The following is a 23,899-nucleotide window of genomic DNA, read 5'->3' as shown; positions in this document are numbered from 1 at the left end:
ATTTTGATAGCAGGATTTGGGGCTCCACGACCCAGCGGACGTGGCGCTCTTCGCTGCTAGCGCAACCGGCAGCGCGTCGGGTACTTATTTTGGCTGTCTATCGTTCTGCATGTCCGACTGCGTAAGCTCTCTCGCCCCAGTATGTTAGCAATTGCTTTCTACGGTCGTTGATTTGTCTTTCAAGTCGAAACTTGAATCGTCGGCTGGATATTGCTTATGTATAGTCGTCTGAACAACCAGACATCGCCGTCTAGGCAGTCTCCGCTCCGAAATCTCACCCGGTCCGAGGATGTCGCGCCTTCTTCATCGACAATAGTAATGCGTCCGTCGACACCGCCGCGACGAGGAAATTATGATCGATTGTCCGAGGAAATGTCCAACTTTGGTACTGTGACTCTTGGTGAGTAACAGATTTCCAGTTAATTATTTTATCAATTGCTAACACTGACAGATGATCCTGCGATTCCTTACTCAACTCCGCCGTCTCCGACTCGAAGCCCTTTTCCAAGCAGACCCAGCACTAATAGTTTGTATGCCAAAATACATCACTCGCCACGCAGCCTGCGTAACGCATTGTTTAGCAACGATGGTTCGGAGGAGCCGCTCTTTCCAGCGGCTAGTGCATCCTCTTCAATGAGGGCACCATATGGCAGCGACTTGGCTGTGCCTGCAGTAGAATCACCTTCAAGGGCGCATATTGAATCACCTCGCTCTCGAGCCCGTTTGGAGTCACATTCGTCGCCGGTTTCACAAGCGCTTGGCATTAACAGCAGCACTAACTCTCCTTATGTGCAATCTAGCTCCTCGATTAGACCATTGCCAGTACCGCCAGCAGCTCGCGCGGGTGGAATGCCGCAGAACACGGCTACTTCGGCCCCCCCTCCATTTTTCCCGGCAGTGACTAAACTTCAGCAGCGCCGTGACAGCGACTCTTTAATTAATATTTCTGGATCGAGTCCTGCACATCAAGCCGGTATTACTGTCGAAGATGGTGCGGGTATAACGGATCACAGTTTTAATTCGTCGACCGGGCTCGTTGAAGCAAGCGCCAACTTGAACAATCACCAATCCTCGCGCATGCTAACTCCCGTTCCACTGGCTTTATCATCAGACAAGGGCGATGGATATAATATAGTTGGTGTTCATGCCGATGAGGAAGAGGAGGACGAAGAAGGGTTGAAACGATTTACAGCCTCATCATTACTCTCGCGTTCCTCTGAGGAGAGATCATCCGGTCGTTCATCACTAAGATACACTTCTCTCGGGGACGAGGATAATTCCGACATATCTACATTGGGTGAAAAAGCAGCATCATCAATCAGCAGTCCGGTAATTGAGTCAGTACCGGAGACAGCACAACCTCGTCGCCATCGGTCGATAGCTCGCAAGCAAGTCCGCCTTGTGCGTGGTAATTTGGTATTGGACTGTCCAGTCCCAACAAAGCTCTATAGTTTTCTTCCTCGGCGTGATAATGATGAATTTACGTATATGCGGTACACAGCTGCAACATGTGATCCAGACGACTTTGTGAAAAGTGGATTTAACTTGCGGCCCGCCAATAACGATCGAGAGACAGAACTGTGCATTTGTATTACAATGTACAATGAAGACGAAATTAATTTCACCAGAACTATGCATGCGGTAATGAGGAATATTGCGCACTTGTGTTCGCGTTCTAAGAGCAGAGTATGGGGTAAAGAAGGTTGGAAAAAAGTTGTCGTTTGCATTGTCGCCGATGGACGAAAAAATATTAACCCTCGTGTGTTGGACTGTATGGCAGCTATGGGTATTTTTCAAGACGGAATCGCAAAGAATTTGGTTAACGGGAAAGAAGTCAAAGCGCATTTGTATGAGTACACCACCCAAATCTCCCTCGATTCGGATCTGCGATTTAAAGGTGCCGAAAGAGGTGTGGTTCCTGTGCAGGTGTTGTTCTGTCTAAAGGAAAAGAATGCCAAGAAATTGAACTCACATAGATGGTTTTTCAATGCTTTCTGCCCGCTTCTGCAGCCAAATGTGTGTATCTTGCTCGATGTCGGTACGCGGCCAGGAAATACGTCATTGTATCACTTATGGAAGGCTTTTGATCAGGATTCGAACGTTGCCGGGGCCTCTGGAGAAGTCAGGGCAATGAAGGGTACGGGATGGAAAAATCTTCTAAATCCCATTGTCGCGGCGCAAAATTTTGAATATAAGATGTCTAATATTTTGGATAAGCCGATGGAAAGCGTTTTTGGCTATATCACGGTTTTACCAGGAGCTCTTTCGGCTTATAGGTATATTGCTTTGCAGAATGACAATGAGGGCAAGGGACCTCTGGCTCAGTATTTCAAAGGAGAAAAGCTGGAAGGAAAAGATGCGGATGTGTTCACTGCGAATATGTATCTTGCGGAGGATCGTATTCTATGTTGGGAACTTGTTGCTAAGCAAGGCGAGAAATGGATTCTGAAGCACGTCAAGTCTTGCACTGGCGACACAGACGTTCCAGGTACGTCATTTTTATATTTAGTTGGACGCAAGAAACGGTCTGCTGACAGCTTGAACAGATAAAGTCCCAGAATTTATCAGTCAGCGGCGACGTTGGCTCAACGGTGCTCTTTTTGCAGCCATCTACGCTCAGATCCATTTCAGACAGATATGGAAGACGGAGCACTCGGTCCTTCGTAAAGCCATGTTTCACCTCGAATTTATCTACCAATTCATCAGCCTGTTCTTTATGTACTTTTCTTTGGCCAACTTCTATCTTACATTTTATTTCATTGCAGGAAGCCTGAGTGATCCGGCCGTCGACCCATTTGGCCATAACGGCGGCTACTATATTTTCGTGATATTAAAGGTCCTCATTACCATTTTGATTGCTGCGCAATTTATCATTAGTTTGGGAAATCGGCCTCAAGGCGCACAAAAACTGTTTATTGGCAGCATGATCCTCTTCGCGCTTGTCACGGCTTATTCGACAGGATGCGGCGTATACTATATCGTTATTTCAATCAACGATAAAGGGGCAAATGGGAATAGTACGTTTGTGAATATGCTAATTTCAGTACTGTCGACATACGGACTCTATTGGATTATGTCGCTCCTGTATCTGGACCCGTGGCATATGATAACCAGTTCCGCACAGTATTTCCTACTCATGCCGTCATATATTTGCACATTGCAGGTTTATGCATTGTGTAATACTCACGATGTCACCTGGGGCACGAAAGGCGATAACGAAATCCACAATGACCTTGGTGCCGCAGTGAATAAGTCTGGTCTTGGAAGAGATGTCGTTGAGGTCGAAATGCCGTCAGCCCAGCTGGATATCGATTCTGGGTACGAAGATGCACTCGCGAACCTGCGGGAGAGGAAACTAGTCGAGGATAAGAAAGGTCCAAGCGAGAGCACGAAAAAGGAAGATTATTACCGCGGAATCCGAACGCGTGTTGTTTTGCTCTGGATGGTTGCGAATATGATTTTGGCATTAGTCGTCACCCAGGCGTTTGATATTGAGAATACCGGATCGAACGGCTACCTTGCCTTCATTCTATGGTCTGTAGCAATTTTGGCCATATTCCGTGGTTTTGGTTCCTTGATCTATCTGTGTATCAATGCCGTGCAATACATCGCTGAGACTAAGATTCGGACGATGGAGCATACCAAGGCATTGACATCCAAGTTCCAGCGTTAAAAGCTTTATAAATAGTTTAGATTGTTAGGAATATGTGATATTTTTAATAGATATATTGTAGATCTATTAATTTGGGATTTATTTCTTAATTGGATTAATTATACAATTTTGTTTCGTGTCCTTAATCCACATGCGGGGAATGCCTTCTCTTGGTCTAATCCTTTTGGTCCGGTGGCTTAATTATCTAGTACAGGCTTAATTAACTAGTGCATCGCCGACTACCCCAACCACGGAACCAGCCAAGCCCGAAAGGGTTAGGGTAACTGTAGGTTGGTTAAGCATCGTTATCGGCGGAGCTGACCAGGGGCGGTTGAAGCCAGAGAGGAACAAGAAGTGACTCTTAGTTGCGAAGACCACAAAGCTCAAACAACCATCGGAAATCATCATTCGAGACATCAAATCACATGCTCCGACTTGATTAGTTGGTTAAGTATTATGAAGATGGCGTCTGAAAAAGATTACTTTAGCGCCAATGTCGACATGAAGGAGCCCCTTCTACTCGCCAAGGAGCTAGTGGATGTAAGGACTAATTCAGCGAAATATGGTGAAGAGCGAAGTCAACGAGAAATTCGCCGTACCAGATATCGACGCGCAAGGCAGGTAATTATGCGACGAATTGCTGTTGGGCTGCTGTTCGCTACGGTGATTATTCCTTGCACGATTATGCTTCCCAGTGCAAGAGACATGTGGTTACAAGTCCCGACGCGAAATCATGATGACGAGCCAAGGAAGATAATCGGTGATGGGATTGTTGAGGACAACGCCAGATTGGAAGTGTTTCAGGTGTATAAGGGCCCAAACATTTACGGCGCTCCTGTGTTTGTTAGCACCATTATGGAGCATACTTTTGCGTTCTCATACGGCCGTCCTTTTGTCGGTATGTAGCATTTGGTTATATGCCCAAGGTAAATGCTAATTGTTGCATAGGAACATACAAACCAGCCCCTGTGAACTTCACGCATGTGCAATTTACATTGTCAACAACCTCAGAGGGCCGCCAATTCGACCGTCTTGCGTTGGTCTTCATCGGGGACCACGAGGTCTGGCGGACATCGACCGCGGAACCAACGCTAGGTGGCATTCATTTCCAGTATACCAAAGACATGACACAATTTCTCGCTCTCCTACAGTCTGAACAACGGTTCATCTTTGAGATGGGTAATCTAGTCGATGAAACCTACACTGGTAAATTCGCGATGACACTCACCGCGCAGTTCTATTTTGCCCCTGAACACGTCAAGGAATCTTTCGCTGACACGATTATCCCGGTCTCAGCGCGTCGTAGCTCACAACTCAAGCCATCGCATTTCTCATTACCTCAAGATCGTGCCGCCGTTACTCTCACTCTTCCACGCAAAGTTCGCAAGGTTACGATGTTGATTTCTGCGTCCGGCAACGCAGTCGAGGAGTTCTGGTACACGAACGTTGCATCAGAATTCAAGAATGCATTCCCTGACGTTAGTCTCAGTGGCTATGGGCCTCACAGAGAACTACAGGTCCATGTGAATGGCAAGCTTGTTGCAGCGACGTTCCCATTCCCGATCATATTTACTGGAGGTATCGCTCCTGGTCTGTGGCGTCCTATTGTAGGAATTGCTGCTTATGACCTGCCCATGTACGAGATTGATCTCACAGCTGTCCTGCCACTTCTATGGGAAGGCGCGGAAGTTGAGGTTAAGGTGGAATCGGGTGATGTTATCGATAACGCGATTGGCCGTGACTGGATCGTTTCTGGAAATATCTTTGCCTGGACTGGGGATGCTTATGGACAGGGTGAAATCGTCGAGTACGCTGTTGAGCCCCTTGATATCAGCACCACCGGCACTTTGAGCTCGGACGGCACACAATTGAACGTGTCCTCTGTCGCTACCAGAAAAGGATTAGTGAGGAGCGTCCTGCGATTCGGCGACAATGAACAGCAGGGAGAGAGCAAGCAGGAGTATTTCTCGCAGTTTCATATTAAATCTCGCAATGCTCAGACTTACACGAAATCTGGTCGGCGACAACGGGTGCTTGCCGAGATTTCGGGAATGGAAAAGTCTACACTCCTTGGGGACCACGAGTTTAGTTATCCGCTTGACGTCGATTCATTTTATGAGTTTTCCCCCGTGTTGAAGATTTCGGCGGAAGTTTCCCACGGTATGATTGTCGACAGGAAGAACTCTGGGTTGAGCCTGTGGACACATCAAGCTGGACATTCGTACTACATTGGTCCAGATGAGCAGGGCAATGGTCCGTATGGTGGCGGTGCAACGGAGCAAGGATATATCGAGTCCACTGGTGTTGATCAGTACTGGCGGACGGTGCGCGCCGTGAATGGCAAAGTCGTCCGTGACCTTGAGGTCTACGATGGCCTTCTCCAGGATGTGATAGACCAGCAAGTCAATGAGAGGGATGCGGAAGAGATCGACGTCCTGGCGCAAGGAAACAAAGTTGAGGCTGCTAGGGAAAATCTAATGTTCTTCGACTGCTTGCAGGACTACAACGAGCGTGTTTTCGCTTCTACGGAACATATCAAGCCGCAGGATGATGTCGAAGTTAAGAAGTGTATCAAGCGCATGCTGGGTCGTGGTCCAGCATTATAACATTTGAGGCGTTGTAGAAAATATGGTGTTTAATGATGGTTATCCCTGGGATTATTGGTATTGCATTGTTAATTTTTGTACTTTTTTTCTCACTGGTTATGGATTTGCTCTGGTGATATGCGTCAATGGGTAATATTTTTGATTTGGGTTTGCAGTAGTGGGTTATGATAGATCTGGCAAGTCGAATTGTATTGCTTAAGACTGTATTTGTGAATGGACATTAGACAGACAGAATAAGGTTGAATGAAATATTATGGGGGTTAAATCAAAATATGATTGCTGATTCATCCCGAAATGGTGCATAATATGGCAGAGCACGTCACCGATACCTGGGCAGCTCGCTTAAGCAATGTAACTGAACGCTCGGCGTTGGGCGCATCTCTTGCAAGACACACGCACCTGCCAACTCCCCGCCTGTAACCCTTTTCCCGCTCTCGAACAATCAGTGCTTTCAGCTTCTAGCAACGACCCATTGACTATCACAGTATCCACAATGGATTCACTAATGCGGATGGAGTACGCGGATAAAATATTAGTATGTAATTCATGTATGTCGTGCGTGAATCTGGTGAGCGAGTGACTGTGGTGATAGGACGGCTGATTGAGTTTGGAATATGTTCCCCGGTAAATCCGGAGCACCCCAAACTGCTGTGGCTATCGCCATTTGCTCGGCCAGATTTGCCCAATTGAAGAACCAGGATTTGCTAATTGATACGTGTGTTTAGTCTTCGTTGCCACCCGCAGAAGCCGTCACTGTTCTCCGCGAAAGACTAGGGTCTGCCAGCCGGGCTAACGAAGAAATCGCAGAATGGATCGACGAACGTTATCGCATCGAGCAGCAATACGCAAGCTCCCTTGCGCGTCTATCTTCCCGTTCGATTCCGCCTGACATCGCCACGGCAGGTTTGGGCACGTTCGTCGAGGTGTGGTCAAAGTTCGTCGAGTCTACTTCGGCACAAGCCGGCGCGAGCCAGTCGTTCGCGAATAAGTTGTCTACAGATATTGTCGGACCCGTCAGAGTATATGCGGCTGCGAATCGGGAATGGGCGGAGATGCGTGTAATTCAAGAGAATTTATCGAGCGTTGCGAGGGAGATTGAGAGTGCAGAGGAAAAAGTTGAGAAGTATAAGAAGAAAGGATCGTCCAAAATTGCTGGCGCGCATCAGAACGTGAATAATGCGGTCGCCGAGTGGGATTCTCAGGCGCCGCTTGTATTTGAGAAGCTACAAGGGATCGACGAAGCGAGATTGGTTATGTTGAAGGACGTTTTGACGCGGTACGAAACGTCCGAGGTGGATAAGGCGCAGCGAGTTGTGTCACTTTGTGAGGGAAATTTGAACTCGTTGCTGTCATTTGATCCACAGGACGAGATCAAGGTGTATGCTCTCCAAATTCAGACGAACGGCGTACCACATACCGCGAGAACGTCTTCGAGATATGCACCGCGCCCAGCTTCAACCACGCAAGAGACTGCGTCCTCTGAGTCGACTGTCCAAAGTGCGGTAGCCATTGCCTCGCCTTCGGGCACGCGACGCACGTCGGTCGCTACCGCAGACACAGCCTTGAGCAGCCCAAGTAAGTTGATGATGTGAAGTTCAGTGAAGTTCATGGATGTTTTACTGACATGTCCAGATTCTTCCAAGTCCAAGTTCAGTCGCATGAGTACGATGCTACGACCAGGTAAGAGCGAAGGCAGTCGACGTGGCCTGTTTGGCCATAAAGGCAAAGACAAGAACAAATACCGTGAACAAATCGATGTGTCGCCTGTTCGCGAGTCATCGCACATGTCGACTGAGACAGCATCTATTGCATCGAGCAGGTCACGGTCATCCCGTCCCGAGCCGCCGCCACACCGGACTACGAGCGGCGCGGTGCCTGTCCTGTCATCCCCAGCAACTCAGTCCCCCGGTTCGGCCGCCACATCGCCTCAGTCAGCGGCGCCTTTCGTTGTCACAAAGGGCAATGGCTACATTGAGGACCCTGATGCGATTAACGTTGTCGGCACCGTCGACCATTCTGGCCGACCTACACCGGCCGCGCCGCTTCCATCACAGTCGATTCAGCCAGTTCCTGCGTTGCAGCCGGAAGCTCAACAGCCGCAGGTCGATTCAGAAGGTTTCTCGATTCCGCAGCCGATCTCGAAAGAGTCGGCGCTGGCGTCATTGGAAGACGATCTGACTGCATATCACGACCAGCAGTCGACCATCAAAGTCGACATCCAGTCGCAGACAATCAAAGATGAACAAGACGACGCACAGGCGGCCGTTGAACGTGTTGCGGCGTCGTTACGCTCGCGGCCAACGATTTCTGGTCGGTCGATGAGAGGTCGGCGGGGCGAGATTCAGAGCAAGTTGATTGCGCCAGGTACCGAAGTGTCTACGCCGCCCGTACATGGTGTTCCGCCCCCACCGCCGCCACATCGAGGTGAGCATGCACTTCCTGCCTCATCTGTCGTGCCAATTGAGGAGGAGACCGCGACTGTACCTGCAGAGATCGTTCAGCCGGTGGAGAGTGTGTCCGAACCAGAGGTGGCGTTTGACAATGTCGTGGAGGAGCCTAATGGGACTGCTGAGATAGAACCGATTGTGGAGAAGGCGAGAGAACCAGAAGCTGCAGAGCAGAAAGTTGAAGAGAAGATCGAGCCGATACCGCCGACTGAATCCATAGCGGTTGCATCGCCTCCAGTTCTGTCGCCATTGTCTACTGATACTGCTGTCACGCAAAAAGGTAAGGAGATGGCCACCGAAGCGGCTGTTCCTTCGGAGCAGTATTACTCGACGAGCTCAGCTACGGCGTTCACACCGACTACTCCGCAGGAGTATTACTCGCCGATCACACAGCCGCTGCAGCAGGCGCCCGTTGCGGAGCAGATGGAATCGACGTCGATCATTACGTCACCGACACCGAGCACTGACGCTGCTGCAGAACATCCTCAAGAATCGATTGTGCCCGGACTGTCGAGCAGCATTGTCGAGACCGTGCATGTTAGCTTGCAGAACGGCGCGCCGACGCGGGCATTGATAGTCGGCGAAATTGCGCTGTCGTTTTCATCCACGACCACAACGTCGCCGTCACCAGCTCCTCTGCGGTTGACGAATACGTCTGGAATCGACCGCGTGATGCCGAACCAATCTCTTCTAGCGCCGTCTGAAAGTGCGGGCGAGTACATTGTGGACGCAGCGACGTTATCCAGCGCCCCGGCCATTGCATTCAAATATTCAATTTCATCGCCGTCGTATGCACCGATAATTGTGGACCCCATCTGGAAATTCGAGGCGCACCAGACGTCTGTGATGCTATATTACTTTTTGAATCCAGACTTCCCGGTGGACGAGCTGACGGTGTCGGATATGAGCATCGAAGTCGCAATCGAAGGCGCGCTGGCGACAGCGTGCCGGAGCAAACCGTCTGGCGTCTTTGATCAGGAGTCGGCGAAACTCAGCATTCCGATCGCCGGAGAGGGGCACGAAGTGACGTTGCGCAAGACCGACGAGAAGGTTCAGATATTGGTGCGCTTTTTGAATGAAGGTCTGGCGAGGGAATCATCGTCCGGCGGCGTGGTGGTCAAGTTTCGGTATTCACCGCCTTCGGCAATGGACGGTGTTTGCGTCGAGGTATTGGACGTTGGCAAGAAGGGCGGGGAGGAGACAGACGATCCTTTTGCGGACGAGGCTGCAACGGAGGCGGAGTGGAGTTTGGTGCCTGTTGTGCGGAGTGTAGTTGCGGGACAATATTTTGCCGCTGCGAGTGGGTAAATTTGTATGCGGGAGCTGTATTACTTTGTAACGTTAGGAAGAGAGTAATTTTGAATACTGTCGTTTTGACTCTTGAGGAATAGATTTAATGCATTAAAATTACAATACAATACAATACAATGCCAATTTTTTCGACCCAACCAAAACCCATGGAATAACATTGCGAAAGCACAAATGACCTACCAACAAAAGACGCCGAAACTAACAAAAAATGCGTAACCATCCCCACACAGACCAGAAAATGTACAATGCACTGCCATGAGCTCAGAGTATAGGATGAAAATGCACATGATCTACAGCCATTATGCGAAAATGAAATTCAACTATCATCGGGAACCATTTCGAAGCTGTCTTCGCGAGCAGTCAATTTACTTTTTGATGATGAAGAGTTCGAGGAGCCCCATCCCCTCATGACGGACTTTAGCGCACTGCCGAAAGAGAAAGTGCTGTTTGGAGACAAAGAGGCGGTCGAGGTAGGCGTGCTGACCGCGCTAGCGGTTGTCGTAGTCGTTGACACGCTATCGTTACTGGCGGTCGAATCGACGCTCTTACGCGGCGTGTCTTGGACAGCCTGACCTTGTTTCCTGCGCGGGAAAAAGCCGAGTTTGTTTAACGGGATCGCGCAGATTTCGACTTCACCGACGCTTTCGACTATGGCCCAGCCGACGAGATCAGCGGCGACTGGAACGCCGGATTTTTCTGATTTCACTCCCGCTTTCGCGCGGAGATGGAACTGCATCTGGATGCCGCACTTGTCGACGGGAAGCAGGAGGACGGCGCGCGACTGGATCGTGTCGTGTGGCCAGAGTCTATTTGCTTGGCGGAGAGCCTGGGCGTCGACACGGTATGTGAAAAGGATGGAGGGCAGCGTATCGGTCTGCTTTACGGGGTGAATGTAGATCAGCGCGTGACCGGGCTCGACTTGTGGCGACGGAGTCGTGACTGCTGTGGACTTAACCGACGACTCTATTGTGACGGAGTCCTGTCTGCGGGCGGCTGTGTGGAGTTGCCAGAATAGCTCGGCGTTAGCGGCGCGGCTGTGGGACAGAAAGCGGAGCTGCGCAGAGGCAGAGTACTGTGCTAGGTCGTCTGCGACGGGGACGATGTCGTGTTGGACATCTAACGTGCCCTCATTTTGGTCTACAGCAGGTAGGAGGCCTGTGGATGGTGTTGCTAGTGGATCGAGGATCGGAGACGTCGAGAGCTGTTGCGAAGGAGACGACGAGCGGCGAGGGCGAGACCGCGAGGACGAGATAGGAAGAACAGACGAGATGGGTGCAGCAACAACGGCAGACATTGTAGTAGTGAAGAAGAACAAAGATGGGATGGTGGTGACAAAGGCTAGATTAGTTGGACTAAGCAAATCAGGATCAGGATCCCGTTAAGTACAGTTGTTCCGTCTGCAACATGCGCACCGCCACATGTAAAAGAAAGGATTGTCTACACAGACCAACGAATCACCGGCCGGCAGCATGGGAGATATCCATCGCTGAATATGAAGTACATACCAAATCCTTCGCAAACTCCTCTGTATATGTTATTATTAACAAATAGCATACATACAAGTGAAGATGCTGCTTCCTTGCTGTGGTGGTGAGAGCATCTTCAAATCTTCACAGCGACTGTTGGTTGGTTCAAGGATTGGATCACGGGAATGTGTGGCTGAATCACGCTTGAATCGAGTAGTTGTCGGAAAGCGGGCATGCGCTAGCCTAAAGAAGTAAGGAATGCTCAGCCTGTGCTGTGATTCAGTGCGGCGGTGCCAGCCACATCAGGCTTGACTGATTCTTATCAACTGGGCAAAGGAAACCCTATGCCCTCGCCTCCTTTCGTTTCCCCAACCACCTCAAACCCTTTTGCAACAACGCTCCTCGAAGCTTGTCGATGCCATTGATATGTATTTGCGTACGCGAATTGGTAGTAGCAAATGCAAGGCATTGCATTCCAGTGCCAAACACTGGTGCTGTGCTGAAGATAATACTCGACGCCTTAACTCGTTCGTTCGTTATCTACCCCTGAGTACTCTGCCTATGACGTTCCCAGCGCACTTAATTTCCGCCTATCAGTCCAGTCATTTAAGTGTTCCAACCAATAATGCTTCAATTTTATGTTCTATGGCAAAAGGGTTCTCTCGTTAAGTTTGTTATCAAATACTTTCGCAATTTGGCAATTACTGATGTCGTCAATCTGCTGAATATACATTCTCCGATATTGTATCACAAACCTCAGCCATATCATACGCTTGTCCGCGACATTGATATCTCTTGACGTCGTCGCTGTCGGTGGGGTAAACACGGAATATGCATTGTATTCTCTAAGTAGTAAAACAGACGACCATCATACAATTACGGCAGTACAGATCCCTTCTCATAACTAAATGCGCGCTATCGTACAATTCCTACCATCATCCGACTAAACCGACATCTTCATTTGAATCTTGCCGTACGGATTATACCCAACCACTTCAAAATCGTCAAACTTAAAGTCGTCAATGTCAGTAACATCCCGCTTGACAAACAACTTGGGAAACTCCCTTGGCTCGCGCTCGACTTGCTTCTTCATTGCGTTAACATGATCGAGGTACACGTGCGCGTCCCCTAAGCAATGCACAAATTCGCCCGGCTTCAGTCCACACACAGTGGCAACCATAATAGTCAGCAGCGCATAGCTCGCGATATTAAACGGCACGCCCAACCCCATGTCTGCCGAACGCTGATACAAACAGCACGATAGCTCGCCCTGCGCTTCCGGCCCGTTCGGATACGAGACGTAAAATTGGGCGAACATATGGCACGGCGGAAGCGCCATCTTCTGCATGTCAGCCGGATTCCATGCAGTAAGGACTAAACGGCGGTCGTAAGGCTTATTCTTAATCTTCCATATCAGCTCCCGCAGCTGATCCACGCCTTTACCCTCATAATCCGTTTTAGCATTAATATACTCCGCACCAAAGTGCCGCCACTGGAACCCGTACACCGGACCAAGATCCCCGACTTCCCGATGACTGAGCCCGACGCTGTCGAGATATTCCCGCGATCCGTTGCCATCCCAGATGTGGATACCTTTCGCTGACAAATCAAGCGCATTCGTACTCCCGGACACGAACCACAGTAGCTCATGGACAATGCCTTTTAAAAACACCCGCTTGGTGGTCAACAGCGGGAACCGGTTATCGCGCAAGGAAAAGCGCATTTGTGGTGGCGCGAACAAGGCCAGCGTGCCGGTGCCGGTGCGGTCAAGTCTTTTCTCGCCAGTAGACAGGATTTGCGCGCATAGCGACAGATACGCTTCTTCATCTGGATTTGGCGAACGCGTCGGCTTCACAGTCAGTGAGAGTGACGCGGCGACGTGCGAATTTGGCGGAGATGATGGCGGAGTCGTGAGCTCATCCTCGCTGTTGTTTAGAGACGACGCCGATGAGGATGACGACATGACGTTCAAGCAATTCGTCTTGAGCCAATTTATTTCTTCAATTCGTCGCTGCAAGATTCACCACAATGGAAGTTCAACAAAGACGATGCGCAATAAGTGTGACCGGAGTAGGTTCTTAGCAGAGGACGTGATTCATGCTAGTCAGAACGCGACGTCGACAGCAACACTGAAGTTGTATTACAAAATTGTTGCATACGAAAATCCGAAACCCTTGCCCACTGGCTCAACGCGACGCGTACTTGACGCGCTCTCCTAGTTCGGTGTGATTCCATCTTTACAAACTGTCCATTTATAATATCTTCAATGATTAATATTGATGTACTACTGGCTAAATATAAACAATAACTGATTAAGACACTTTAAGATTTTTTTTGGGATTTTTTGGAGACTTTCTAAGTGCTTATACGCTGCAAAGCGACCGAGCGGAGATGGCAGATAAGGAATTAAATTCGCCATTATAGAATATATATTTAACACGTCTATGCGCAACAGCTTGATATTTTGCAGCGTTATATCGCACTACACGTAAAGTATTCGGACTCATACTCCAAGGATATATAAAGAATGTGGATGTAATAATATGCCCTAACCCGCTACTGCTTCATGAGACGCCTCAAGTCCCAACGGCCATGCCCTGCTCAAAGAACTTACCCGGCCTTCGAACTCCCAATCGCAAAAAATCTTTCTAGCTGCGCATGTATCAATGACTTTGCATTTGTTAGCGACACCTATCAAATTGGCAAGAAGAAATGGGTAAAACACAGAAAAAGTTCGGAAAAGGTCGGTTAGACCAATACTATCGTCTTGCCAAAGAAAAAGTATGTACAGAGGTTACGATGGCCGCCTCGTTCATGACTAATGAATGATCTGTAGGGATATCGTGCTCGTGCTGCGTTCAAGATTCTACAGATTAACCAGAAATATGGCGGATTTCTAGAAAAGTCAAAAGTCGTTATTGATCTTTGTGCCGCCCCCGGTGTAAGCTCTCTTTTGTACGTTGTCTGTTGAAGTGGTGCTGATTGATCGATATAGTCGTGGTGTCAAGTCGCTGCTAGTTTATGCCCCGTTGACAGTTTGATCGTCGGCGTGGATCTGGCTCCGATCAAACCTATCCCGAAGGTCATCACGTTCCAGGAAGATATTACGTCTGATAAATGTCGCGCGCAGCTCAGGCAGCATTTGAAAACGTGGAAAGCAGACTGCGTGTTGCACGACGGTGCCCCGAATGTCGGTACGGCATGGGTTCAGGACGCTTACACCCAGTCCGAACTTGTGCTGCAGTCCCTCAAGCTCGCTACCGAGTTCCTCGTGCCGGGCGGCATTTTCGTGACAAAAGTCTTCAGGTCGAAGGATTACAATAACTTGATGTGGGTGTTTAACCAGCTGTTTAACAAGGTTGAGGCAACAAAACCGCCCGCCTCGCGAAATGTATCTGCCGAGATTTTCGTCATGTGTAGAGGTTTTAAGGCGCCGAGGCGGATCGACCCAAAGTTTTTGGATCCGAGGGCAGTGTTTGAGGATTTGACCGACCCGACACCGAATTACGAGGCTAAAGTGTTTAATCCGGAGAAGAAAAAAAGGAAGAGAGATGGTTATGAGGAGGGAAATTATACACAGTTTAAGTCAATGTCGGTGTTGGATTTTGTTAAAGGCAACGATCCGATTGCGTCGTTGGGGTCCATGTCTGAATTCACTTTTGAGATTCCGGAGGCCTCTACAGAACAGCCTGTCGAAACTGAGGAAGCAGAGCAGCACGAGAAGCCTGCTACGCTGGAAGAATTACGCAACGAACTCAAGACGGTCAAGAAATTAGAGGAGACATCGAAGGAGATTAAGGAGCTCTGCAAGGACTTAAAAGTACTTGGCAAAAGAGATTTCCGGCTCCTGCTAAAGTGGCGGCTGATATGCCGCTCGGCACTGGGATTAGATAAAAAGGACGACGGTACGCCGGAGCCTGAGCAAGATCCTACTGCGAACATGACAGAGGAGGAAAAGATTGAGTATGAGCTCCAGCAGTTGCAGGACAAGGAAGCCGGGAGACGGAAACGCGAACGGCGGAAGAAGAATGAGCAGCGGCAGAAGGAAATCACGCGCATGCAGCTGGGAATGCTGAATCCGGTTGATATCGGCATCGAGGCGGCGCAGGTCGGTAGTGATTCACTTTTCAGCTTGAAGGAGGTCGAGAAGAGCGGACAACTCGAGACGCTCGCAAAGGGTAAAATGAACGTCATTGTCACGAATGAGGAAGCAAAAAAGAAAGAGGTCGAAGAAATCGAGGTTGGCGAGAACAGCGACCTAGAGGCCGACAGACTTGAGGACGAACTGGATGTCATGTACGAGCAGTATCAAGGGCGACGAGCAGAGAATGACGCCAAGTATCGGGCCAAGAAAGCCCGCGAAGAACAGCCCGACACTGAATGGACTGGCTTCGAAGAACTCCCGTCCGAGTCCGATGGTGATGACGATGAAGATGGGATCAAGTTGGACGAAGATTATCAGTCTTCTTCTAGTTCCGAATCTGATGATGACCATCCGAAGCCCAAGAACCTTAAATTGCTGACGGAGTTGGAAGACAATGATGTTAAGATCAATGGTCTGAGTAAGACAGCGCACAAGTTTTTTGGACAGAGCGCGTTCAAAGATATCGATGGCTTAGATTCGGGGAGTGACTCGGATGAGACGATCAACAGAATTGTCGAGCTGCGAAAAACACAACACATCCAGAATGGCGAATCTGGTGACAAGAACATGGCCGTCTCCGACAAAGATGACAAGAACTCATTTGAAATCGTCAAGGAAGTTAAGGAGCCAAATGCGAAGTCCTGGAGTGACAATGACAGCAGCGACGACGACAGCGACATGGGCGATAAGGAACATACTGGTCCGAATATCGATATCATCACTGCTGAAGCCATGACGCTTGCTCATCAGCTTGCTCTTAAAGAGAAATCCAAAGCGGACGTGGTCGACGAATCGTACAATCGGTACTCTATGCGCGACCGCGATGGTCTTCCGCAATGGTTTTTGGACGACGAAGACCGGTTCAGTAAGCCTATCCGACCGATCACTGCCGAAGCAGCCGCGGCTATTAAAGCCAAATTACGTGCTCTCAACGCCCGGCCTATCAAGAAGGTTGAAGAAGCCAGAGCCCGAAAGAAGATGAAAGTGGCTCGGAAGCTCGAGAGATTACGCAAAAAGTCGGATATCATTATCGAAGATCCTAATAAGTCTGAGAAAGAGAAGGCAGAAAGTATCCAGAAGCTCATGCGCAAGGCGTCAAAGAAGACCACAAAACCACAGGTTAAAGTAGTCGTCGCTCGTGGCGCGAACAGAGGTATTATGGGTCGTCCAAAGGGCGTCAAGGGACGATATAAGATGGTGGATGGCCGCATGAAGAAGGAGATGAGAGCGCTGAAGAAAAAGGCTAAATAAGTAATGTTGCACTATGGTAAAAGTTACGTCTGATTTGTGAGTTTTGGTGGCATGGGACTGTAGCATAAGGTAGAATATGGAATAGAGCAGGTTGCGTATTTCATAACATGTATAAACCAACAAATGAGTTTCTCTCCAAAGTCCTGACTGCTCACTTGTTTGGAATCGAGGCTGAGGATCATCTCATCATCGGACTCATCCAGCGATGAATGTGATGTGTGATCCCGGATGACGTGATGGTACACCCGCAGGACATTGCGTCCATATCTGTTATATCTACCTTGTGTATGCCGACAGTGTTTACTAGTATTACTGTTGGTTATACCAAATTATTATGATATATGACGAAGACAAATTTAGATCATTTTAGACCAATATTAAATATAACATTATGCACAATACAGTACAATACAGTACAATAAAAATACAATAATATAAAATAAAATAGTAGATAGCATACCGATCCCGTAACACCATTCATATAACTCCAAAGCAAAATACAATAAATACCAAACCCCTGTACACCAATTTTTCGTTGCCTAACCAAGTTGGAGTGCTATATATAATGTTGAATAATAAAATATATCGTCACACGTCTTCCATGCGAATGTCGTCGACGTCTTCATCATCTGGATTAGATTCCGACCGGGCAGGCGACAATGGCGATAATGGTGATTGGGAAGGCGATATTGATGACAGCTGAAAGCTCGAGTTTGAGGTGCCGGCGAGGCCTGAGCTTAGAAGGGAGGACGTAGGCGGATTAGCTGAGGACGAATACGGCGCGACACGGGCTAACCCTGCCGTTGAACCGGTAGTAAAGCCGGGTTGTTGCTGGGTGTACCTCATTTGTCGATGCCGGGGCCAGCTCTGTGAAGATGTGCTGCCAGCGCTGGAGCTCAGACTGCCGACAGACAGCCCTGCTCCAAGGGATGGCGACGTCGAGGGCAGCGGAAACTGGAACTCTTCGTCGGCGAGGAGCATGGGTGTGACTGGCCCCAATGGCGATCCAACGGGCATGAGATACGGCGTCGCCTCGGACGATTGGGCCGATTGGCTCGCTTGCTGTTGCTGCAGTTGTTGCTGTGATGGCTGGGCAGCGTACATTCTGTTCACGTTCGCGCTTGAGACGAAACGTGGAGGAGAGGGCATGCTCAGGTTGAACCCTGCGTTGCGGGACTTCATCTGGTTACGCTGGTAAGAGACCGATGACGGTGACACGGCGAGCAGTGGGGATGGGGATGGGGATGGGCTCGTGACAGTCGTCGAGGACGACGAAGGCGTAACGTTCGTTGAGGTGGATGCGAGGATAGGTGAAGATGCGAGGAGCAGTGGCGATGGTGCTTCGCGCGAGGCAACTTGCATCGGCTGGGCAGAGTTATGAGCGCCGAGAATTGTACCAGGAGCTGCAGCGAGTGCGAGAAGAGCAGGCGATATGGGCGTCGTCGGTGAGGCAGATGGTGTTGAAGCAGCAGACGAGAGCGCGAGAATGAGCGGAGAGCAGCGCGGAGACGATGCAGATAACGTGACCGGAGGAGACATTATCTCGGGCTCCCCGGATCTCTTGCGGCGATCACGATAGTGCAGACCAGCTCAAACACGAACAGCGGTAGACGAAAGGCGGATTCGCAACAAAATTTGACAGCGGATGTGGATAATTGACGTCAAAGGCGGTAAATGGTGTAAAATATTTGCGCGCACGCGATCGACAACAGTTCCGCTCAACGAACCATGAAGCTCAAAAGGGAAGCTACCCGGACTAATAGCTCCCAATCTTTTCTATCCCGCTCGTTGAGCTTTTTGGCACATTATGTTCTAAGTCGAATTGCATTTGAGCAGCTACAAACTGGGAAATTTGCGCTATATCTTGCGGCTGCTATTACTATATATCTTTCTGTAAAATAACTACATACCATTTGTTGGGGCCTGGCTGTTTGCCGCGTATGGTCAATAGCAGGAATGATGATGTCATAAGACTAACAGTTGGCTAATGCGCTGTTTTCCCCGACTATGGAATGTGCGTGATGCAAAACAGGCTAAAATATTCGATTCTATCGAGCGCATGAGGATTTGGCGTTGGCGGAAGGACACAAACAGTATTCTTCCCGCTTAGTTGTATGGACGGTCCCATGACCAGCAGTGTCTGGATTAAGTAGTATATTATCAATCAGACAGTAACATATCGCTAATTATGAAGTTCCAAATTTGCTTCACTGCGAGACTGTCCAAGTGTCAAGCGCTGTGGGGGGAACAATTTACAAATTATTCACGATCTGCTTTTGGTGCTGTTAATGGGCACTGCCTATTATTATAACTACTAATTTGAAGTCTAGTGTGCAAGCAAATGTAAGCATCAAGGGGCTACTACTCACAAAATTCACATGAGCATGACTGTTTGTACGCATCTCGTGCTGAAATATGCGCCGGTAATGGTCATCCGCGCACAGTACATCTCCTACACTTCCGAGGCATCGAAGTTCCCCACGTCGCTTGCCTCAACCTAAGCAATCACCTTGCCTTCTCTCGCGCTCTCGCGCCTGTAGCAAACCACCCGGTAGGAGTTGGCCTCGTCGAGATAATTGTGTTTGCGTACTACTTGACCAATGAACTACGCTCCGCGTACCATCCGCGAGTTCTCCACGCTCAAGGACATTCTCTACGGGAGCGACGATGCCACGTCCTCTTCCTCGTCCCAGGAAAGCAGCGGAAGCAAAGAGTCACGGAAGGATCACATAACTGACAAACTTCTTGAACGACTATTTGCGTCCGCGCTACCTGCTGCCGATGCCGTGAACGGCGGATCGACAATGGCGGACGTCGCGGAGCGGCTCCAGGACCAAAAGAACAGGCCGGCTTTCTCGGTCCCGGTAATGGCACGAAATTTCAGTCGGTTGAATTCGAGGTCAGTCAATTCTTTAGCTTGGACATTCATTTCTTGCTAACTGAATTGTCTACAGAGTCGGTGTCCTGTTTAGACTGCAGTACAAAATCATGCGCATCATGATATGGCGGCATCCCAGCCACACGTTTTCAGCTTTGGCTATTTACTCATTTATATGCCTGTATCCTTTCTTGCTGATCATATTTCCTGTCGCGGTCATCCTGTTAGGCTTCATGGTCCCCGCTTTCGTTCAGCGGCACCCGCCACCACCATCGCCGCTGCCATCCTTCCCGGTCCCATCAGAGGGCCCACCACTAGCTGAAGCGCGAGAGCCGAGACCAGTACCGGAGCTCTCGCGTGATTTTTTGATGAACGTGCGCGATGTTCAAAACGCAATGGACGACTTTACATGCGCGTACGACAATGTCGTAAGCACATGGACCAGGCCCACGAACTTCAAGGACGAGCAATACTCCTCAGCCGTCTATCTCGCACTTCTAGCTCTAGCTGCGGCTTTGTTCGTGCTCTCTCCGCACTTGCCTTGGCGCCACATCTTGCTTGTCTATGGTTGGGTGGTTGTGATCAAGAAACATCCCAAGGCGCGACGCATACTCAAATCTTCGCACGAAATGTACGTGTCTCCTCGCGAACACCAGTTATCCAACGTTTTCGATACTTGGGTGCAGAAGGACATCGTGTTAGACGAACTCCCGGAGCAACGGCACGTCGAGATCTTCGAGCTCCAGCGACAAAAGAACTCGGACGTGGACGAGTGGGATGATTGGTTGTTTAGCGCGGCTCCATACGACACGCTTAGTCCGCAGCGCGCATCGAAGCAGCGACCCCAAGGTGTCCGGTTCCTGGACGAGGTTTTGCCACCGGTTGGTTGGAAGTTTGTACAGAACTCGGCCTGGAAGCTGGATTTGCGACCGGCGGAGTGGGTGCTACAGCGCTCTGTCGTCGGTGCAGATGTAGATAATAATTCGAAGTGGGTATACGATACAACTGTGTCCGGACGCAGAGGCGAATGGAGACGGCGACGGTGGTTGCGGGTGTGCGAGCGACACTCGGCTGGAGAAGAGTAAATAACGCTGCGTGTCAATGCGAACGATATTATATTCGGATGGTGTTATGTGGGTAGATCTTGACGGTTTGTATTGTATGGGCTTGTTTTATTCTAGGTTGGGGGTTGGACCGGGAAAAGTTGTAAATATTGCACATGCTTATATTATTGAGTTGTTTTCCACATCTTATTCTGTCCCAACCTTAATTGGCATTATTTTCATCGGCTTCGTTGCATCTACAGCGGAACTGACTCCGTCCCGTGGGACTTAGTTGTCATACTAATAAAGCGAAGAACGAAGGATGAACTAGGTGATGTGCTAATATTTATTGGACTTGTTATGACATCAACTATCATGCCATTATAGAAATTATTGGCCTACCGCGCAGAGGGTCTGGTGCATCTTTGGGCGATATGTATGAAGGAGGAATGCCTGATTCATCAGTTATAGATAGCAGTATTGCTGTATTAGTTAAATTGCAATTTGAGCTGTAATTACTGAAGTTGTAGTAGATCTGCTCTTGGTTTTGGACATAGTGAGGATTTAGTAATAAAAGACAACAAATTGGTTACATTTTAAAAATATATTTTGTGCATCCAATTCTAGTGACGCGGATGCATCGATCTAAGCAAAAGTAGTGTCTTAGCATCTCATCCCTAGTATGAGCCGAAGTATCAAAGTATATGAACACGACTCGGCACCTTAACTAAGACGTTTTCAATCCGGTGACGTAAACGTTGAGACCATGAGCTCAAACTCCCAACGGCATCTCCCAACACCGATAGAACACATCCAGAGCCACCTCCCGGACGCTATATGGAATGCGCTCATTCTGACTTGCAGTGACCTATTTTATGCCTGCTTGTGTCTCCTCAGGGCATCTGCGATATCTCTGGTGTGCAACGTTTCAACATGTCATCGTCGTCCACCTGCGGTCCAACCGTACTCTCGTCGGTGACATCACACTTCTACTCTCTCAATGAACACCAGCAACACCGTCGGCCCCCCGCCCCGCCAGCATCGTCGTCCTCCGCTCCTTCATTTCGGAACATAACTTCCGCTGATCTCTTCTCAGACTTTCCAGTTGACGAGGAATATTCCGCAGACTTTTCCCCCGAATCATTCACGAAGCGACTCTTTTTCCGCAGCTACACCGCTGCACCCGCACAAACACCCCTCCTTCCCGCAACGCCATGCGTGCCCGTCCGCCCACTTGACACAAATAAAGGGTATCCTCTCCCGACAAACTGCTTCGCAGACATTGACTGGATCGCAGAGTACAATTCCAACAACACATACTCGGCCGTCGTCGCCCCACACGACCGCTCCGGCGCTGCGTCCAGCACAGTCCCGGTTGCTGTCTCAACTACTATCCCGGCCACAAATCAGCCTGGCCCATTGCAGCGAAATTCACCGAGCTTGACGAACTCGTTGGTTCAGACTGATATCGACGGCGACGATTCCATGTTCTGGTACAAATCGACTACGCGCTTCGCCTCGCCTGAGGACGAGTGGGACTACGAGCGGCTTAGAAGACGGATACGAGAGTACACGTCCGCTGGCAAGTCCCTTGCTTCTGGAGTTTTTGCTTGTCAGGCAACGCGAGAGGGGTTAGGTCCTGCTGCTGCTGTTAACGAAACTGTCAGGCAGACGACTGTGCGCCGACTAAAATCCGTATTGGCGCATCTTACCTCATCAGCGGCAGACGACATGGGTCTCGATGGCGATCAAATAGATATAGGGCGGTTGCGTATGGCCATCGAGGAACTCAGTGTCTGGTCTTCCGAGTGGGCTCGTTCTGGGTCGCAATAGAAACTTTTTCTGTTATTTTTATTTTCATCGCAAATTTGGATTTTGTTTGTTGTTATCGGTTAATTGAAAGGGTGTTTGGATTTGTGTTAAACTGAGGGGGTGCCATGTGTTATATACAATCGCAATTAATTTGTCAATTGTCAGCTACATGATATTTTGTGCTTCTATTTTCATTAGATGTGGGGCATGCTGTCGAATGCATTGTCGCCCATGTGACGGCAGCTTTAGTTCCACCAAAATAATGGGATTTCAATCAGTTATGGTCATTCACAATTTTGGACGCGTTTGCGCCTCGATGTATGTGACCTCTCCCAGTCTCACTCAACTGTCCCAACCTCTATACAATAGCCGTGATTACCAGTTTGCATAGAGGTGATAGTGACTAGGGATCGGCATGGATAGACGGTCAGACGGATAACGGATATATCCGTGGATATCCGTCTTGGATACGGATACGGATATGGATATACACGGATACGGATACGGATATGGAAACGGATATGGATACGGATGAGACGAGACTGATCCGTCATATCCACGGATATATCCACGGATACCACTGAGTAGAGTTGGATACGATTGGCGATTAATCGTTATTCGTATACATAAAGTCAAATACGATTACTATACGAGTAACATGTAAAATTTTTACGATTAACTATACGAGCGCTGAGTTTGGTTACTCGCAAAAAATCGCATAGTCATGCACATGATTTTGATTACGGTAAAAGTCCAAAATACCACTGGGCGTCGTACCCACCGTACCCAAGTTAATTTCAACTTCCTTGCCTACCCGGAATTATTTACCCTCTTTTACAATTTCGACCGCACGTTGTTTTAAGTTACTAAAAACGCGTTTTTCTTTAGACACGCGTTCAAATCAGCTACCCTCTACACACGCGTTCAAGAGACAGTTAACATTATCTATTATGCCCGTACAAATTGGAGACAACTTCGCCGACAAAGGGGCGTTTATGTTTGCTATGAAAGAAATTGCCATTAAAGAAGGGTATCAATTCAACGTCCCTTCCTCTGATAAATCTCGTGTACGCTTGGCTTGCAAAGATTTGACTTGCGGGTGGAAGCTTCATGCCAGACGTCTCGGTGAAAGCTCCATATTTGAGATCACGAGAGTGCATGGCACACATTGCTGTACACCGGCTGTTCAGAATAATAAACATGCTGACAAGAAATGGACCGCTTTAACTTACTCAGCCGCCATAGAGAACAAACAGGATTATAGGCCCGTACATTTGAAAGCAGATGTC

The 23,899-nt window shown here is 49.0% G+C and overlaps 9 protein-coding genes across 9 annotated transcripts; 6 read left to right on the top strand and 3 right to left on the bottom strand.

Annotated features, from left to right (window-relative positions):
• The first annotated feature begins 17 nt into the window (after window positions 1-17).
• Window positions 18-3,784, top strand: V1513DRAFT_397619 (chitin synthase-domain-containing protein). Its single transcript, XM_066895412.1, has 3 exons — window positions 18-400; window positions 452-2,488; window positions 2,547-3,784. Exons 1-3 carry the CDS (start codon window positions 217-219, stop codon window positions 3,671-3,673), a joined length of 3,348 nt encoding a protein of 1,115 aa, XP_066754454.1. The 5' UTR covers window positions 18-216; the 3' UTR covers window positions 3,674-3,784.
• A 573-nt stretch (window positions 3,785-4,357) lies between these two features.
• Window positions 4,358-6,258, top strand: V1513DRAFT_457719 (peptide N-acetyl-beta-D-glucosaminyl asparaginase amidase A-domain-containing protein; the record flags this gene model as incomplete). The annotated part of the gene is made up of 2 exons (XM_066899639.1): window positions 4,358-4,550; window positions 4,601-6,258. 2 exons carry the CDS (start codon window positions 4,358-4,360, stop codon window positions 6,256-6,258), a joined length of 1,851 nt encoding a protein of 616 aa, XP_066754453.1.
• Window positions 6,259-7,310: 1,052 nt separating this feature from the next.
• Window positions 7,311-10,013, top strand: V1513DRAFT_377111 (Muniscin C-terminal mu homology domain-containing protein; the record flags this gene model as incomplete). The annotated part of the gene is made up of 2 exons (XM_066894945.1): window positions 7,311-7,833; window positions 7,891-10,013. 2 exons carry the CDS (start codon window positions 7,311-7,313, stop codon window positions 10,011-10,013), a joined length of 2,646 nt encoding a protein of 881 aa, XP_066754452.1.
• Window positions 10,014-10,172: 159 nt separating this feature from the next.
• On the bottom strand, window positions 10,173-11,609 carry V1513DRAFT_324881 (uncharacterized protein). The gene has a single exon (XM_066894691.1). It carries the CDS (start codon window positions 11,308-11,310, stop codon window positions 10,333-10,335), a length of 978 nt encoding a protein of 325 aa, XP_066754451.1. The 5' UTR covers window positions 11,311-11,609; the 3' UTR covers window positions 10,173-10,332.
• Window positions 11,610-12,081: 472 nt separating this feature from the next.
• Window positions 12,082-13,596, bottom strand: V1513DRAFT_441618 (thymidylate synthase/dCMP hydroxymethylase domain-containing protein). Its single transcript, XM_066897551.1, has one exon. It carries the CDS (start codon window positions 13,443-13,445, stop codon window positions 12,426-12,428), a length of 1,020 nt encoding a protein of 339 aa, XP_066754450.1. The 5' UTR covers window positions 13,446-13,596; the 3' UTR covers window positions 12,082-12,425.
• Window positions 13,597-14,149: 553 nt separating this feature from the next.
• Window positions 14,150-17,281, top strand: V1513DRAFT_412544 (Spb1 C-terminal domain-containing protein). The gene is made up of 3 exons (XM_066895753.1): window positions 14,150-14,263; window positions 14,319-14,423; window positions 14,478-17,281. The coding sequence occupies exons 1-3, from the start codon at window positions 14,195-14,197 to the stop codon at window positions 16,875-16,877; spliced, it is 2,574 nt and encodes an 857-aa protein (XP_066754449.1). The 5' UTR covers window positions 14,150-14,194; the 3' UTR covers window positions 16,878-17,281.
• A 184-nt stretch (window positions 17,282-17,465) lies between these two features.
• On the bottom strand, window positions 17,466-18,416 carry V1513DRAFT_430649 (uncharacterized protein; the record flags this gene model as incomplete). The annotated part of the gene is made up of 1 exon (XM_066896353.1): window positions 17,466-18,416. One exon carries the CDS (start codon window positions 18,414-18,416, stop codon window positions 17,466-17,468), a length of 951 nt encoding a protein of 316 aa, XP_066754448.1.
• A 1,061-nt stretch (window positions 18,417-19,477) lies between these two features.
• On the top strand, window positions 19,478-20,840 carry V1513DRAFT_430648 (integral peroxisomal membrane peroxin-domain-containing protein; the record flags this gene model as incomplete). The annotated part of the gene is made up of 2 exons (XM_066896352.1): window positions 19,478-19,776; window positions 19,832-20,840. The coding sequence occupies 2 exons, from the start codon at window positions 19,478-19,480 to the stop codon at window positions 20,838-20,840; spliced, it is 1,308 nt and encodes a 435-aa protein (XP_066754447.1).
• An 891-nt stretch (window positions 20,841-21,731) lies between these two features.
• V1513DRAFT_377144 (uncharacterized protein) lies at window positions 21,732-22,631 on the top strand (the record flags this gene model as incomplete). Its single annotated transcript, XM_066894946.1, has 1 exon — window positions 21,732-22,631. One exon carries the CDS (start codon window positions 21,732-21,734, stop codon window positions 22,629-22,631), a length of 900 nt encoding a protein of 299 aa, XP_066754446.1.
• Between the last annotated feature and the right edge of the window lie 1,268 nt (window positions 22,632-23,899).

The sequence above is a fragment of the Lipomyces chichibuensis genome (genome assembly GCF_038497645.1).
Source record: "Lipomyces chichibuensis strain CBS 12929 unplaced genomic scaffold V1513scaffold_9, whole genome shotgun sequence".
Lineage (NCBI taxonomy): Eukaryota > Fungi > Ascomycota > Lipomycetes > Lipomycetales > Lipomycetaceae > Lipomyces > Lipomyces chichibuensis.
The sequence above is the reverse complement of the archived record's forward strand: the minus strand, read 5'-3'. Positions and strand labels throughout refer to the sequence as shown.

What these genes read in the sequence shown, in the direction of transcription:
- V1513DRAFT_397619 (XM_066895412.1), top strand. Translation starts at nt 217, where the DNA reads ATGTATAGTCGTCTGAACAACCAGACATCGCCGTCTAGGCAGTCTCCG. An exon ending in CTTTGGTACTGTGACTCTTG is followed by an intron (nt 401 to 451) that starts GTGAGTAACAGA and finishes TAACACTGACAG; the next exon opens with ATGATCCTGCGATTCCTTAC. An exon ending in TGGCGACACAGACGTTCCAG is followed by an intron (nt 2,489 to 2,546) that starts GTACGTCATTTT and finishes CAGCTTGAACAG; the next exon opens with ATAAAGTCCCAGAATTTATC.
- V1513DRAFT_324881 (XM_066894691.1), bottom strand. Translation starts at nt 11,310, where the DNA reads ATGTCTGCCGTTGTTGCTGCACCCATCTCGTCTGTTCTTCCTATCTCG.
- V1513DRAFT_441618 (XM_066897551.1), bottom strand. Translation starts at nt 13,445, where the DNA reads ATGTCGTCATCCTCATCGGCGTCGTCTCTAAACAACAGCGAGGATGAG.
- V1513DRAFT_412544 (XM_066895753.1), top strand. Translation starts at nt 14,195, where the DNA reads ATGGGTAAAACACAGAAAAAGTTCGGAAAAGGTCGGTTAGACCAATAC. An exon ending in ATCGTCTTGCCAAAGAAAAA is followed by an intron (nt 14,264 to 14,318) that starts GTATGTACAGAG and finishes AATGATCTGTAG; the next exon opens with GGATATCGTGCTCGTGCTGC. An exon ending in ATCTTTGTGCCGCCCCCGGT is followed by an intron (nt 14,424 to 14,477) that starts GTAAGCTCTCTT and finishes TGATCGATATAG; the next exon opens with TCGTGGTGTCAAGTCGCTGC.